Source organism: Stigmatopora nigra, chromosome 4, assembly GCF_051989575.1.
Source record: "Stigmatopora nigra isolate UIUO_SnigA chromosome 4, RoL_Snig_1.1, whole genome shotgun sequence".
Classification (NCBI taxonomy): domain Eukaryota; kingdom Metazoa; phylum Chordata; class Actinopteri; order Syngnathiformes; family Syngnathidae; genus Stigmatopora; species Stigmatopora nigra.
Window position 1 is genome coordinate 16159815 of NC_135511.1, and position 15683 is coordinate 16175497.

At 35.2% G+C, this 15683-nt stretch overlaps 1 protein-coding gene and 1 long non-coding RNA gene across 2 annotated transcripts; both read right to left on the minus strand.

Moving 5' to 3' along the window:
- Positions 1–4732: 4732 nt before the first annotated feature.
- LOC144195638 (uncharacterized) lies at positions 4733–7777 on the minus strand. Its single transcript, XR_013326115.1, has 3 exons — positions 7543–7777; positions 5581–5630; positions 4733–5325 (listed from the first exon to the last, which is right to left on the minus strand). It is a non-coding gene; the product is annotated as an uncharacterized LOC144195638 (long non-coding RNA).
- Positions 7778–8295: 518 nt separating this feature from the next.
- fzd10 (frizzled class receptor 10) lies at positions 8296–11584 on the minus strand. Its single transcript, XM_077715717.1, has one exon. It carries the CDS (start codon positions 11135–11137, stop codon positions 9365–9367), a length of 1773 nt encoding a protein of 590 aa, XP_077571843.1. The 5' UTR covers positions 11138–11584; the 3' UTR covers positions 8296–9364.
- Positions 11585–15683: the final 4099 nt, after the last annotated feature.

Below are 15683 nucleotides of genomic sequence, written 5' to 3' on the forward strand. Positions count from 1 at the left end.
GATATTGATGCTTGGACGTTTGGTCGCCGGTCTTTTGGTCGCCGTCGAGTTTACTGTTGAAACTAACTCTCAAAATTATATTCATGAGAGTTTAATATCTTAGGCTGAGAGTTTAATATATTAGACTGAGAGTTTAATATCTAAGTACTGTTTAATATCTAAGTACTGTTTAATATCTACGTACTGTTTAATATCTAAGTACTGTTTAATATCTAAGTCCTGTTTAATATCTAAGTCCTGTTTAATATCTAAGTACTGTTTAATATCTAAGTATTGTTTAATATATAAATACTGTTTAATATCTAAGTACTGTTGAAAACAGTAGATATTTAGATATTAAACTTTCTCTCATGAATATAATTTTGAGAGCTGGTTTCAACAGTACTTAGATATTAAACAGAACTTAGGTATTAAACACTACTTAGATATTAAACAGTACTTGGATATTAAACAGTACTTAGATACTAAACAGTACTTAGATATTAAACAGTACTTAGATATTAAACAGTACTTAGATATTAAACAGTACTTAGATATTAAACAGTACTTAGATATTAAACAGTACTTAGATATTAAACACTCTCTTAGATATTAAACTATCTCTCATGAATATAATTTTGAGAGCTGCTTTCAACAATAAACTCTCCAATTTGACCAGCGACCAAAATACCAGCGTCCAAAAGACCGGCGACCAAAAGACCGGCGACCAAAAGACATTGGTTCAAATAACAAACGTGCTGCTAATCACAGACCGGTAACTAGACAAATTTTCCCTTAGTACCTCTGACTGTATTCCCATGAAAACTGCAAATGCCTCTCTTATTTTCATACACTTGATTTAGTCGTCAAATGATCACATGACCTGGTATCCGATGCACTTCCAAACCTGAAGTACTCAGTACTTATCTCAAATTGCTTCCAGTCCTGTGGCTGTTAAACAAGCATGAAGAAAGCCCAGACATGATTTTTTTTGTTGGTAAATGCATGTTAAGACATTCTTCTTCTCTGCCTGCCAAGTCGAATTTAACTGAAAAGTCGCAATTGGGGAAAACGTGGGGACCAATCACATTATCAAAGCCATTTGACAAAATGTATTGCAGTACGGCTTCTGGACTTAAGTAAGTGGATACTGACGGATTGGGTAGCGGGTTAAAGACCTATTTTGTGCAAGTTTTAGTCTGGTTTAGTCTTATTTAGGATTGGCTAACAGTGACAAAATTCTAAACTAAACTTGCATACCGGATTGGGTCTTGGTTTGCTTCGATTTGATACCAGATTGAAGTACTATTTAAATGCTTCAGGTACATAAACAGTTTTTGACATGATATGCATACCACAAAATTTTTCAGAATTTTTTTGGATGCCATTTTTGGGAGGACAATTTTTTTTTTAGAAATCATAAATTAAGAACTAACATGAATTGAAGTAACAACAGGCCTGTGACTAATTAGCAATGAAAAAGGACTTAAGTACAGTACCTCATTGATTTCAGGTATTCAATACAATTCCTCGACACAAACTTGTCGCTTTTGTCAGTGTCTGTTACCCGCTGTGGATTTCAAAAGTCTGAATTCCATTTATTCTGTCAACATGTTGTCGGCAAGTTTTGTGACAATTTATCGTGTTATTTCCTTTCATGTGATCCCCCTCTGTGGCGTCACTCTTTCTGTTTAGTTTAGCGAGCGTGCGTTTGCTTTCTCGCTGCAGTTTTTACAATCACTGGCAGATCCGCCATCATTCTCTCCTCCTGCGAATCTGTACAAGAAATATATTCAATTCGTTGCTCATGTCGAGTCTTTTGTCCTCGCTCTCCACACGCCATCATCAATTCCGTCACAGCCTGGTTGGCACGTGCACGCCATGCAGGCCAAGAACACATCATATGTTTACCACTTTTACTTTCTCCATATTTTTCACAGACTTTCAATTTTCTACTAAATGTATGTACATATGTATATATATAAATATGTATATATGTGTATATATGTACACACACATATATATATATATATATATATATATATATATATATATATATATATATATATATATATATATATATATATATATATATATATATATATATATATATATATATATATATATATATATATATATATATATATATATATATATGTATTTATTTATTTTTATTTTTATGTTTGTTAATTTGTATAAATATATATAATTTTTGGAACTGCTTTATCCTCATTAGGGTCATGGGGGTGCTGGAGCCTAAATATACAATTTAAAAAAATATATATTTATTTTTTGTATGTATATATATCATTTTCTGAACTTTATATATATATATATATATATATATATATATATAGAGAGAGAGAGAGAGAGAGAGAGTTCAGAAAATGATATATATACATACAAAAAATAATAATAAATACATTAATATATATATATATATATATATATATATATATATATATATATATATATATATATATATATATATATATATATATATATATATATATATATATATATATATATATATATATATATATATATATATATATATATATATATATATATATATATATATATATATATATATATATATATATATATATATATATATATATATATATATATATATATATATATATATATATATATATATATATATATATATATATATATATATATATATATATATATATATATATATATATATATATATATATATATAACATATATATTTTTTTAAATTGTAGATTTAGGCTCCAGCACCCCCCACGACCCTAAAGAAGATAAAGCAGTTCCAAAAATTATATATATATTTATATAAATTAACAAACATAAAAATAAAAATAAAACAATAAAAAATATATAAATAAAAGATACATTGAAACTTAAAGATACAAAATTCCATCAAGTCTACATCATATGCTACTACTATTTGTACGAAATATAAATACAAAAGTTTAATGTTCAGGGTAAAACCATGAAAAAAAAGCTTCCATTCGTAGTACAGTTAAATATTTTAACAGGTTGTCAATGTAACTTACTCTGTTTTGATGCTCAACTAAATGCCATTAGACCAGTATTATATCACTCAGGTAAATGAGGTGTGGCCCGCAAAACCACAAATTGTCTCAGCGCCAGATTTAACGGCGCTCCCTTATTGCGACATCACACCCAGTTTCTTCTGCCAAATTGGCTAGCGTGAATATCCGGCCAATGTTTCCGCCCACATTTACTATTTCCTTTCCTATAAACACCAAAAAAAAACAAATAAAAACCGATTTGTGAAAAAAAACATCCTGTTTATTCACCCTCATACACACCATTCCTATTTAATTCCTTAAAAAAATCTTATTTTGTATCAATACTTGATCCTACTTCCAAATCCCAATCAACAATACACAAGACCAACATGCCATCAATTTTCCAAGACAACACTTTAAATTTATGACAGTTGTGGCTGAACAAATAATGTTATTGTACATTTTGAAAGACTTTTGCTATCTACGCTTCAGGCTAAGCGTGCATAGCATGTTTCTGAAATAGACAAAATAGACTCCAGCGCTATTAAAGGGCAAAGTCAGGCTAGCGGAAAGTGTCAGAACTTACCGCCTGACTGATGTTTTATTCAGCCTGACTAACTGGTCCTCAGAGGAAATGCGTGGCTCCCCCTGCTTGTATAGAAGGGGGAGGTTCTGTTTGCTCAGGTCTCCATCAGTTAACACTAATCTGTCTGATCTCCCTCTCAAAGTCGCTCGTTTCTATGGATGCAAGTCAACATATTCCGTCTTTCTAACCAAAGCCGCTATCAGACTCAACGTTTCACTCGCGTTTGATCACCAAGGCGGTTCATTATGGGTTTTAAGATCTTATTGTGGACTGTTTTGGTGTAATGACTCGCACCTTGGAGTGGGTGAGCTTTTGTGTTTTTACGTTTCTGGGACCTATTATGCTTATGAATACAGTACCGTATTTTCACGACTATAAGGCGCACTTAAAAGTCTTAAATTTTCTCCAAAATAAACAGTGCGCCTTATAATACAGTGCGCCTTATATATGGAAAAAACAGAAAACCAAAAACCACCACTGTCGGATATTAAAGAAAACACAAACGCCTGAACTGAAACAATACTGTTAAATATGCAGATGCCATCTTAGTTTACAAAATCTTCCATCATATAGCTCCTCCCCCACTGCAAGATTTTATACCAAAAAAATCCAAAACATCAACAATGGCTGGCTCTAGAGGTGACTGTGAAGTAGTGAGTGCTTCATACCTGGAAGTCAATAGCAATTATCCTATTTTCACCACTATAAGGCGCACTTAAAAGTCTGAAATTCTCTCCAAAATAGACAGTGCGCCTTATAATCCAGTGCGCCTTATAATCCAGTGCGCCTTATATATGGGAAAAAAACAGAAAACCAAAAACGAAAAACCACCACTGTCGGATATTAAAAAAACACAAACACCTGAACTGAAACAATACTGTTAAATATGCAGATGCCATCTTAGTTTACAAAATCTTCCATCATATAGCTCCTCCCTCACTGCAAGATTTTATACAAAAAAAATCCAAAACATAAACAATGGCTGGCTCTAGAGGTGACTGTAAAGTAGTGAGTACTTCATACCTAGAAGTCAATAGCAATTACCGTATTTTCACCACTACAAGGCGCACTTAAAAGTCTTACATTTTCTCCAAAATAGACAGTGCGCCTTATAATACAGTGCGCCTTATATATGGAAAAAAATTCATTCATTGAGGGTGCGCCTTATAATACAGTGCACCTTATAGTCGTGAAAATACGGTACTCGTGTCTCCCTTGATTCGTCGCTCGGCAGATGGGTTGTGAACATGAAGGCCATCCATACACGCTTGAACTATAATCCTCTGAAATGTGGATTTGCGTACCAGAAGAACTTGAGGGATGTGAAGGGCCTTTCATGGCGTTCTTTGATAACTCTTTGGGTCTGTAAAACTTTTCTCTTCTGGCTCTGGCGCTAGTTACAAATACAGTGGTACCTCCACTGTTTAATACAGATATGGGTAAAACTACGGCCCACGAGCCACATTTGGCCCGCCAGACTTTTATTTTAATTATTATATTCAGGGTAGCCATCTTGAAAGGGTCGAATACGTTGACTCAAAGGAGGCATCCGCTTACCCCCCGAGCGCTAGTCAGATTCCTTTGTGTATATGTCGGCGTGTCATGTGGAAGTTTTTTTTTTTTTTTTTTTGACATTGAAAGGCTCGGAACAGCTTTGTAAAAACAGGGCAGGCCCGGACTGGTAAACAGGTGCCGTTGCGGCAGCTGAGGATGAGGACACGGGGGGGCGTTTCCCTAAAAAAAAAAGTCGGATCAAAGAGAAGCCGCAATCAGACGCCAGTCATCCCGACAGAGTGATTTATATGCTCGCAAAACAAAGGTGGATAACGTCACGGGTTGTTCGACAGTCGTATGCTAACGTGTAGCTTCGTTCATGCTAACCTTTATGTTGAAAAAGTCGGGATATGCTGAACAGGTTTTTAGTTGTCGTTATGTATAATAAAAGTGGAATAAGGACTTTTGAGATCAATATTTTACTTTTTTTTTTACCTGAATGACTTCCATCTTCTGCGTTGACATGTAAGCAAAAGTCTCATTTTCTGAAATTAAACAAAATCTGATTCATGTCAAGTCAAAATGAACAAGAAAACAAATTTAATCTGCTAAAATTCTAATGTTTTAATCTTAATCTTAGCCTTGATCTTCTTATATTTTGGTTATACTAAAAAAATGAATAAATTAAGATTGATTTTAACACTAAAAACCATGTTGAATCAATGGATATCTTTAAAAAAATCTAGATTTGGTTAAAAAAAAAGCATTTATCGGATCAACCTTTTGAAATCCACTTTAAATCGAACACCTAAATTGGCATTATTTAAATATAATGGGATTTAAATGTGTTGCATAAAATCCAGTTTTTTGATAAAGTATCATAAACCACATATTTTTGTCAAGTTCCGGTTTCTAGATTATTAAAACATTCCAAAAAACTGTTATGTGATTTAAAAAGGTACATTTAATTGGTCGCCTCCTTCTACCGGCAGAAATTTCTTCAAATACCGTGCGAAAAAATTAATATGGAGGCGTGGCCTATCTAGTTAAACCCGCGAGTCCGCCTCTCTGATTTTTTGTGATTATATCGACGTTGTATGGGAATCCATCCCATAAACAGAAAAAAAGCAGGGGGCATAATTAAAAGATTTGGTGGTCTTTTCCGCCATGTTGGGTTAAAAAAATCAATAAAAAAATCAATAACTCTAAGTGGAGAGGCCATTTTCAGCCAAAAAAAACATCCGTATTTAGTCATATTTAATGATTTAATGACCAAAATAAATTAGGAAATAAATATCTACACTTTAGCTCATAAAGTAAGGCAAAGATCTGGTGGTCCTTTCCACAATGTTGGGTTAAAAAAAAAACAATAAAAAAATCAATAACTCTAAGTGGAGAGGCTATTTTCAACCCAAAAAAATCATATTTAGTCATATTTAATGATTTAATGACCAAAATAAAGAAAGAAATGTGACCCAAGGCTAATTAATAAATAAATATGTTAACTTTAGCTCATAAATTAAAGCATAACCTTAAAAAAATAATTTAATTAAATTAAATAACCAAAATAAAGACAAAATGTCACCCAAGGCTAATTAACAAATAAATATCAACACTTTAGCTCATAAATTAAATCATAACCTTACAAAAAATAATTAAATTAAATTAAATTTGCTAAAACTTACATAAGGTAGAAAAAAATGTGGGTTTAGATGAGGGGGGGGGGGGTCCTTTTTTTAACAGAGTTACATTCACCGTTGCTCTAAGCGGAATTTCTTTTCCTTTGAAGAAAGAAAAAGAAAAGTGAAGCCTGCATGGTTATAGGGGGGGATGGGGGGGGGGTGGTGGTGAACTGTCACGTATATTTACAGCCTTTCTAGACAGACACCTTGGGGGGCTCTTATCCAGGTGGGCTTGCTGGAAGTTCTCAGAAAAGCTCATCATTTTTTGTTTAAGTTATAAGTATCAATAGACACTCTTATACTTTGATTCGGCCATATTGAGCTTGTGAGTCATGTGCTTTTTTGACTTTTTGACTGTGAAAACAGGTTCGGGTTGAAGCCGGAACTTGAATGCCCTCAGGAACAAAAAGCATTATGTGGTTTTTCTGCAACTCTTCTATCAAAAAAACTGGATTTATGCAACACATTTCAACTCTGCAAAGTGAATTTCAAGCTATTTAATCCATAAATACATTTTTTCCACCCCCATGTTGGTTTTAATCCAACAATTTAAAGTGATATACCAAATATTTTGTGTTTAAATCAATATTAATTCATTTACTGTGACATTAATCCTACCCAGGGGGTGCTGGAGCACTCTGAAATGTTCGTTAGGCAATGTAATTTAATAATAGAATGGATTTTATTTATAAAATGGCAGGAATTATGACATTTTAGAGTACTTTTAATGATTTAGAAAGCATAATCTACTTAATAATAGAAGTTAAAGCCTTACCAGATGTGTCTTTTGGAAATGTTGATATGTTTTGGTTGATAAAGCGGAGACGAGATGACAGATTTTTGGTGTTTTGGTTTGGAAGAAATCCTCTTTTCAAAGTCAAACCCTTCAAACTGTCTAATCCTGCAATGAATGAGAGCTGGATTATTAGCAAAAAAAAAAACAAGCCCAACCCCCATTGATACGCATCAATGAATTCTAGAGGAGAAAACCAGAATGGACTGAAACAAAAAGTTGTTTCACAAAGCTTCTATGAACATGTTTAACTTTTTTTTTTCACTTTTAGACTTGGAGAATGTGTATTTCATTGTGTTGATGGATGAGAACATTTAAATATAGTTTAAAAGAAGATATATGTAAAGCAAGGGTGGCAGACTCGGGTTGGTTGATTTTATGTGGGCCAGACTATTTTAGATATAATATTTAGATTTTTTATTTTTATAAATGGATTAAAAGCCCTGAATATTACGTTTTTTATAGATCTAAAACAATATTTATTTTAGCTTTTTTAAAATATATTTTTAGATTTTACAAGATGATTTTTGAACTAAAAACACAGAAATTGATTTTTTTTTTTTTATTATTGATTTAAAAGGGGGAAAATCAAGAAATTTTCTATAAATCTATACTCTTCATTTTAATTTGATCCTAAAACAGGAAAGTCAGCACTCATGATTTACTTTCTCGGGCCGCACAAAATGATGCGGTGGGCCAGATTTGGCCCGCGGGCCGCCACTTTGACACCTGTGCCATCAAGCATAAAATATGGCTTAGAAAATATAATGTTCAGAGTTTTGGAGGTTTTAACTGTATCTTTAAAGTTTTATACTATGTTTTTGATGCAAAATGTATCACTATTATGCAGAGTCATCTCATATTTTGTTCTTATGTAAGAAAAAACTAAATCTATAAATATAACATCATTCCAATAGCATTGCTAGCTACAAAATGCTAAGAATACTCTTGTATTAATTAAAATAAAATGAAACTGGTCAATTAAGGCTGGTTTTAAATTGCAGTTAAGCGATTATTAAATGTTTGTGTTGCCTTTTTTGTCAGAAAAAACAGTTTTCAATGTCTTCCATGGCGACCAATCATTGAAATCGCCGCAAAATGTAAAATAATCAAAACTAAACCCGTTTAAAGCATTCAACTCTCATAAATATTCCACCCAAAAACGAATACCCATCAAAACTCCAACACAACATTAAAAAAAAAAAATCTGTTTTAATAAAACCTTTTGGAAATCCGTGTAAAAACATTTCCTGACGCTACCAAAACGACAAGCGAAAACCTGATTTTTCCATACAGACTGCTTAGTTAATTTACAGTATACAAATTTTCCTCACAAAAAGGTCAGTTAAGAAGGTCAAGGAAGGCCTGCTTTTCAACAGTTCCAACATAAATGACATCCATTTCCATAAAAAAACCCTCTAAAAACAACACTCACATCACCAACCATTTACCGCCATTGTCTGTGGTGTTCCAATCTTTCTCATCTTCCACTAAAACCATCCAATCTCTTTATCCCATTGAATCAAAACATCTATTGCACATTATTCACGCAACCCCACATCTCAATTGGTTATCCCACTCGAAATTAAAACATATTTCCCATCAAAATAACCACCAAGTGTTTTTCTTCTTACCATCAAAAACCCCCCTTCCCTACCCTCCACGAACAAAGACAGTACTTGTTGCGCATTATACAACAAAAACACATTGCATGATGTGAAATACAGCTTGCATAAATACATCGTGGCGCTCTTCATTAAAAAACGTCCAGCGCTAAGAGCTTTTAAACATGTTTTTTTTCAGCTCAAACGCATGTAGGAGGGGTCCGGGTGGGTTCATACTTGTTAGCCAACCCTTTAAGGGACGGATGAGGTTTAACGCAAGGTCGTGCGCTAGTAAAAACGCCACTAGCCTTCCTCCTGGTCCTTTTTCTAAGTTTCCTACTAAAAACATTCTGCCAGGACTGTAGAGTCTTAGAAGTCCAGATCCACATACCACTGGTGATACCCACTACCAGTAGCATAAAGATCTTAACCATGAAGACCTCCACAGCGGGGATAGACGTCTTCAAAAGGCACTCGGACTCAGATCCGCCACCGTCCTTGCACTTTTTCTCCGTAGCCAAAACACGCCAATAGTCCATGTTAAGGCGTTCGTAGAAATAGCAAGCGATAACGCAAGTAGCCGGGACGGTGTAGAGTACAGAGAAGACCCCAATGCGGACCATTAGCTTCTCTAGCTTGTCTGTATTCTCGCCTTCGGTTTTCATGATTTTGCGGATGTTGAAGAGCGCTACGAAGCCGGATAGGAGGAAGGAAGTACCTGCTATGAGGTAGCAGGAAAGTGGGATTAGCACGAAGGCTGTTAGGGCTTTGACGTCCATGCTACCTACGTAGCAGACCCCCGTTAGCTCGTCCCCGGCTACCTTCCTCATTACTAGGATCACAATGGTCTTTACGGCTGGGATAGCCCAAGCTGCTAAGTGGAAGTAGCTACTGTTAGCTTCGATAGCTTCGTGACCCCATTTCTTTCCGGCGGCTAGGAACCAGGTCAAGGTTAAGATGACCCACCAGAGGGAGCTAGCCATACCGAAGTAATACAGGATGAGGAAGACGATAGTACATCCTGTGCTTTCTAGACCTTCCCGGATGATGTATTGGACTCCGTCGTCTCGGTCGCAGGCGATACGTTCGGCCCCTACGAAGAGTCGGATTAGGTACCCCACGGAGTAGACGCAGTAGGACATGGAGAGGAAGATGATTGGTCGCTCGGGGTACCTAAAACGTTGGGGGTCGATGAGGAAGGTTAGGACGGTGAAAGCGCTGGAGACGAAACATAAGATGGACCAGATGGCGATCCAAACCAAGGAGAAACGTTTGTCTCCTTGGCTCCAGTAGACGTCCACTCCGGGGTAACACTTGGGGGCGCATGAGTCACTCTTCTCAACGTAATGGAACTTGCCGGATTTGCCGCAAGTCTGGCCGAAGTCTGGGTCTTTTGGGCGAGGGTCTGGACCTTGGGCGGGACGGTGTGGACGGAAATCTGGCGGCTGGGTGTGGGAGACTTTAGGGGGCTCGTCGGAACCGTTGTTGGGGGCTTCCATGCATAAGTAGTTGGGGTCGTTCTTAGTAGGGAGCCGAGAACAGTCCAGCGATTCGGGCCAAGGGAATTTAAACTGTTCTAAGATGGGGGAACATTTGATTTTGACTTGTTCGCACATTACTCGGCAGGCTGGGATGGGGTTGGATACCTGTTCGGTACACATGGGGGCGTAAAGCGAACAAAGGAAGAAACGTAAGTGACCGTGACAGCCGAATTGGATCAGAGTGGCGAATTCTTGCAATTGCATGGCTGCTTCTTTCTGGTTGTCATGACCCATCAAGTTAGGCATTCGGGTGCTGTTATAACCGATATCTTTACATAGAGGGATGGCGATTTGTTGACACTTGCCTTCTCCCGGCCATTCCGGTTCGACGGAACCGATAGCCGAACCCCCGCTGATGCGCAACAGCCCCAACAACAGCGCCAAGTGGAGTCCGGAACTCATTCTGAGCTGTTCAAAAGACGAACAAATCATTCATGGTCACTCCTCAAAGTCTGTTAAACCGGACTGAACTTGAATAAAAACATAAATCCCACATAGGTTTTCTTCAATGACGAGTTGTCCATTCGGAATGGCGATTTCCAACCCATTTTTTGCTCAAAAATAGCAGTCGGTGAGTCCTAAAACATGTGAGATTGTCTCCCAAAAGTCAAAGTAATCCATCTTGGCGGGTTTCCCTTCTGTTCGCGTCGTCCTCTGTTCTTTGTTTAAAGTGTTTAGAAGTTGGGTAAAGGGGTGCTTGAGTCAGATCGAGTGTCTTTTCTTAGGAATATGGATAGCGAAGGGTGATAAATATCCGGGATGGACACGAGGAAGTGGAGAAGGAGTGGGAAGACGGAGATGTTGATGCGTTGAGTGGTAGCGTTGGTCTGAGCTGCTCCTTTTGCGCTACTCTGAGCTCCGTCCCGTCCCGGTCCGACCTGCCAAAAGATCCGCCTTCAAAAAGGCAGCTACTTAGCATAAGAAAGATGACACTGACACGCGGATTATTTCCTAATCGTGTGGAACAGCTTGTTCATGACTGCTTTTTAAAAGGCTGGGCAAGAAGACAAACTTCACTTTTTAAAGCAATTTGGGGACAAAATCAGAGGAAATGGTACTTGTTTGATGGAGAATGAATGGTTTGGTTGAGTGGGTTATGTATTTTTTGGGAGGTTTTTTATCGTTTTGGGTTAAAAAGTTAGGTTGATTAGATTAAACTTTATTCATGTGCTGTAGAGTATTTTTTTTAGTATTAAATGAAATGTGTTTACATGCAAGACATTAGTTTTTGGGTCATAAAACTCTATTAATGTTTTTTTGTTGGTTGAATTTTGATTATTTAAAAAAAAAAAGACTCATTTTGATTGAAACGTAATGTTTTTTGTTGGATGATTTTTGATAAAAAGTTCAATTATTGATTATTAAAACAATACATATATTGACACACAATACCTTAGTTTTTTTGGTCATAAAACTCTTTTTTTTTGTTGGAAGATTTTTGATTAAAAGTTGATAGATGAGACTTTTAACTTTTGGTCATTTAAACAAAAAAAATCACTTACTTTGATTGGCACTTAACCCTTAGTTTTTGGGTAAAAAAAACGTAATCAACACATAAATATATATTATTGTATTTTTTAAAATATATATATATATAATTAACAAATTATAAATTAACCATTTCAGGTCACGAAAGTGGGGCAGCAATTAAAAAAAAAAAAATTCTGGACGAGTGACTATTTTTGATACATTTTTTTCAATAATTTGGTTATTTCAAAAAACAAATTATGAATCATTTTCTATTTAAATCTATATGTTCTTATTCAAGTTCAGTTTTACAACTATCTAAAGGTCAATTTTTCCTTAAAAAAAAAACTAAAACCCATTCCTTAAGTGACTATCATATTTATATTAAGTGAACATTTTAGGGATTTAAAAATCATAACTTAAAAAAATTACACCAAATTCCAGTTTTTTTGTGGATATCAGTGCTAGATAACTCAATACTTTTTGCCATATTTTGAACTCCCTAACCTAAAATTGTGTCAAAACCTAGCCACGATTAAAAAGACCCAAAATGTCAAGTCCAGACGCCATTTATGATGCCTCCATACCACCCACAGTCAAGGACAAAAAAACAAAACCTTTTACTGCCCCCCTTTAAAGCCAAACATTTCTTTTTCAGCGTGAAATTCCCAAAGAAAGGGAGTCCTAAAACTTCAAACCAGTCCTTAAAAAACACCAAACAAATCCTGACTCCAATGAACCTTATAAAAAACCTATTTTACGTCACTTATTTGCTAAAAAAGCTAAAAAAAAAGTCTGTTTTTTGCATGTTTATGGCACCTGGTCCAGACTTCAATGGTAACCTTGTAACATGTTTGCAATCCCCGATATTTATCCGTGGTATTTTCTGGCTATAAAATACAGATCAGACGTAACAGCGAAGAATCTTTAAGTGCATTTTTACAAGAGCAAAGTGCTTTGAGAGGCATTTTAGCAATGTGTCTGTGCAAGATGAGAAAGCTGCTAGCGCTGTGGCTAAATGGTTTAAGCGCAATCCATCTTAGTGGTGGCATTTCAGCTGTTTGGGCTCAGTGTGAGGATCAAGAATGTATACTACATGTGTGGAAATGTGTGTATATGTGAAAACAATGCATGTTCCATGTGGTCTTTGTGTTGAAAATTTAAAAATATAAGCAGATATTTAGTTACAGAGTAGGATATGTAATATATGGGATATATAATGGGATATTTAACGGATTTTCCGGACTATAAGGTGCATTTTTTTCCATAGTTTGGCCTGCAATAAACACTTAGTGTTTTTTTTGTACTACAGCGTTTGATTTTTTAAATTTTTTAATTTTTTTTCCCCCTTCTCTGACAACAAACAGCCATTTTTTAAAAAAAGATACAACCAGCTATTTGTTTACAAAGAAGTATATATGTAATATGTAATATATGAGGGGATATTTATCGAATTTTACGGACTATAAGGTGCATTTTGTCCATAGTTTGGCCTGCGATAAACACTCAAATGTTTTTTTTTCCTGAAGCTTTTGATTTTTTAAATTTTTTCATTTTTTTTGCCCCTCTGTGACAACAAACAGCCATTTTTAAAAAAAAATATAACTAGCTATTTGTTTACAGATGAGTATATATGTAATATATAATGGGATATTTACCGAATTTTCCGGACTATAAGGTGCAATTTTTTTCCATTGTTTGGCCTTTTTTTTTTGCCTGCTGTGACTGAAAAAATATGGTTATATAATTGGTGATAGCTGCCAATCATAATTTTTTTAACCATAAATATTCGCCTTTTTCCCTCCACTTCATTGTTGTTACTATAATATATTCATATATTTTTTCCTGTTTTCTGATGGAAGAAAATCCCCTCAAAATTGATATACAAGAAATTTCTCATATTTTTTGTGAGGGTAATAAATTAAAAACAAAATTAAATGAATAATAATAATTCATGTTAAAATGCCTGCAGTGATTTATAGTCTAAAAAATATGGTTATATAATAAAGTTTATAAATGGCGACAGCTAAAAAGTATCATTTTTTTAACCATAAAAATTATTATATTCACCTTTTCCCCCTATACTCTATTATTGTAACTATAATATATATTTTTTCCTATTTTCTGATGTAAAAAAAAACCCTCAAAATTGAAATACACAATTTTTTTGTATTTTAACCCTTCCCAATAAAGCAATTATTTGTCCTGCTGTCATTTACAAGGCCAAAATACAAGGCCAAAATTTCCCATATTATGCATGCCCCTAAAAATACATATTTATATAAATAACACACCTAAACTAAGAAAAAAAACCCACATGTAAAACCATAAAGCAAGCTATCACTCATATCAACTCCTTCCCTAATATCTTAACCAAGGCACGTTAAATACTCTAACAAAAATCCATCTCTCCATTTTTCCTTCCTGATCTCCATTCATGTCGGATAAAACTGACAGGATTCTTTTGACACATCTTCAAAAGACACATCATGTAATAATGAATTGTCTTGGTCATTTTTTTTATCTATTTTTATCGCTCCTGATGCCTTTGAATTTTTCACATAAACACCATGAACCAACTCCCTTTTTTTTACAGTTTCTTATTAATATTCCCAATTGTTCCCCCGATTTTCCATATAATATCCACCTCCTATGGACCCCCCCCCCCACCCCCGCCCGCACTTATAAAAAAAAACCTGATTTAATCTCCACAATCACCAAAAAAATGGCGTCCATCTTCATCCCTCCAAAATCGGCAATTGTGTAACTAATAAAATGAAAAAAAAGGCGGTCTTTGATGGCTAAAGCTGAAAAGATATTTTATTTTTTTTGTGTGTGTGGGATTTGCGAGGTGCCATTCTATGGAACTAGCTGCACCCCCCCTGCTGTTAAGACTCTGGCAAATCCAAAAACCGCCCCCCCCCTCCCCTGGCTAATGTTATGGAGAAATCGTAGGAATTTTATGGCTGTCTTTTCCTCTCAAAACCCCCTTTTTTTTCTTTTGTTCCCTTTGAAGAATGACTTTAGACATTTTATTTACATATTTAACTGCCGATGAAAGAAAAAAACGTGGCCGAGAAAAGCCGTTTTTTTGAATTTAAAAAGGCAGAATTATTCACTATTTTTATGGCCTTAGAATTCGATGGATTTTAAATGATTTAAAAATGATAGGGGTTGTTTTTTGAGTGATTTGTCGTCTATTCCAACATGTGAGGTATGCATGAGGGGGTGGGGGGGGGGGGGGGGGGGACTTTGGACATGTTTTTGGTATTGTTGGCGGCATTGAAAGGCCGTGTTGATTAAATGTACGGGTGGGGTAAAGCTCTAATCTTCTTAAGCAAGACCCTCCTCTCCTCTTTCAAAGTGCACAATGACAAGAAACAACACACTCAGCTGGAGGTGAGAGTATTTGTTCATATGCCCAGCGCATTGTCCATAGATCCTCTTCTTCTTCTTCTTCTGATATAATGACTGACATTTTTCTTCTTTTTTTTGAGGGTATTGGAGCTCA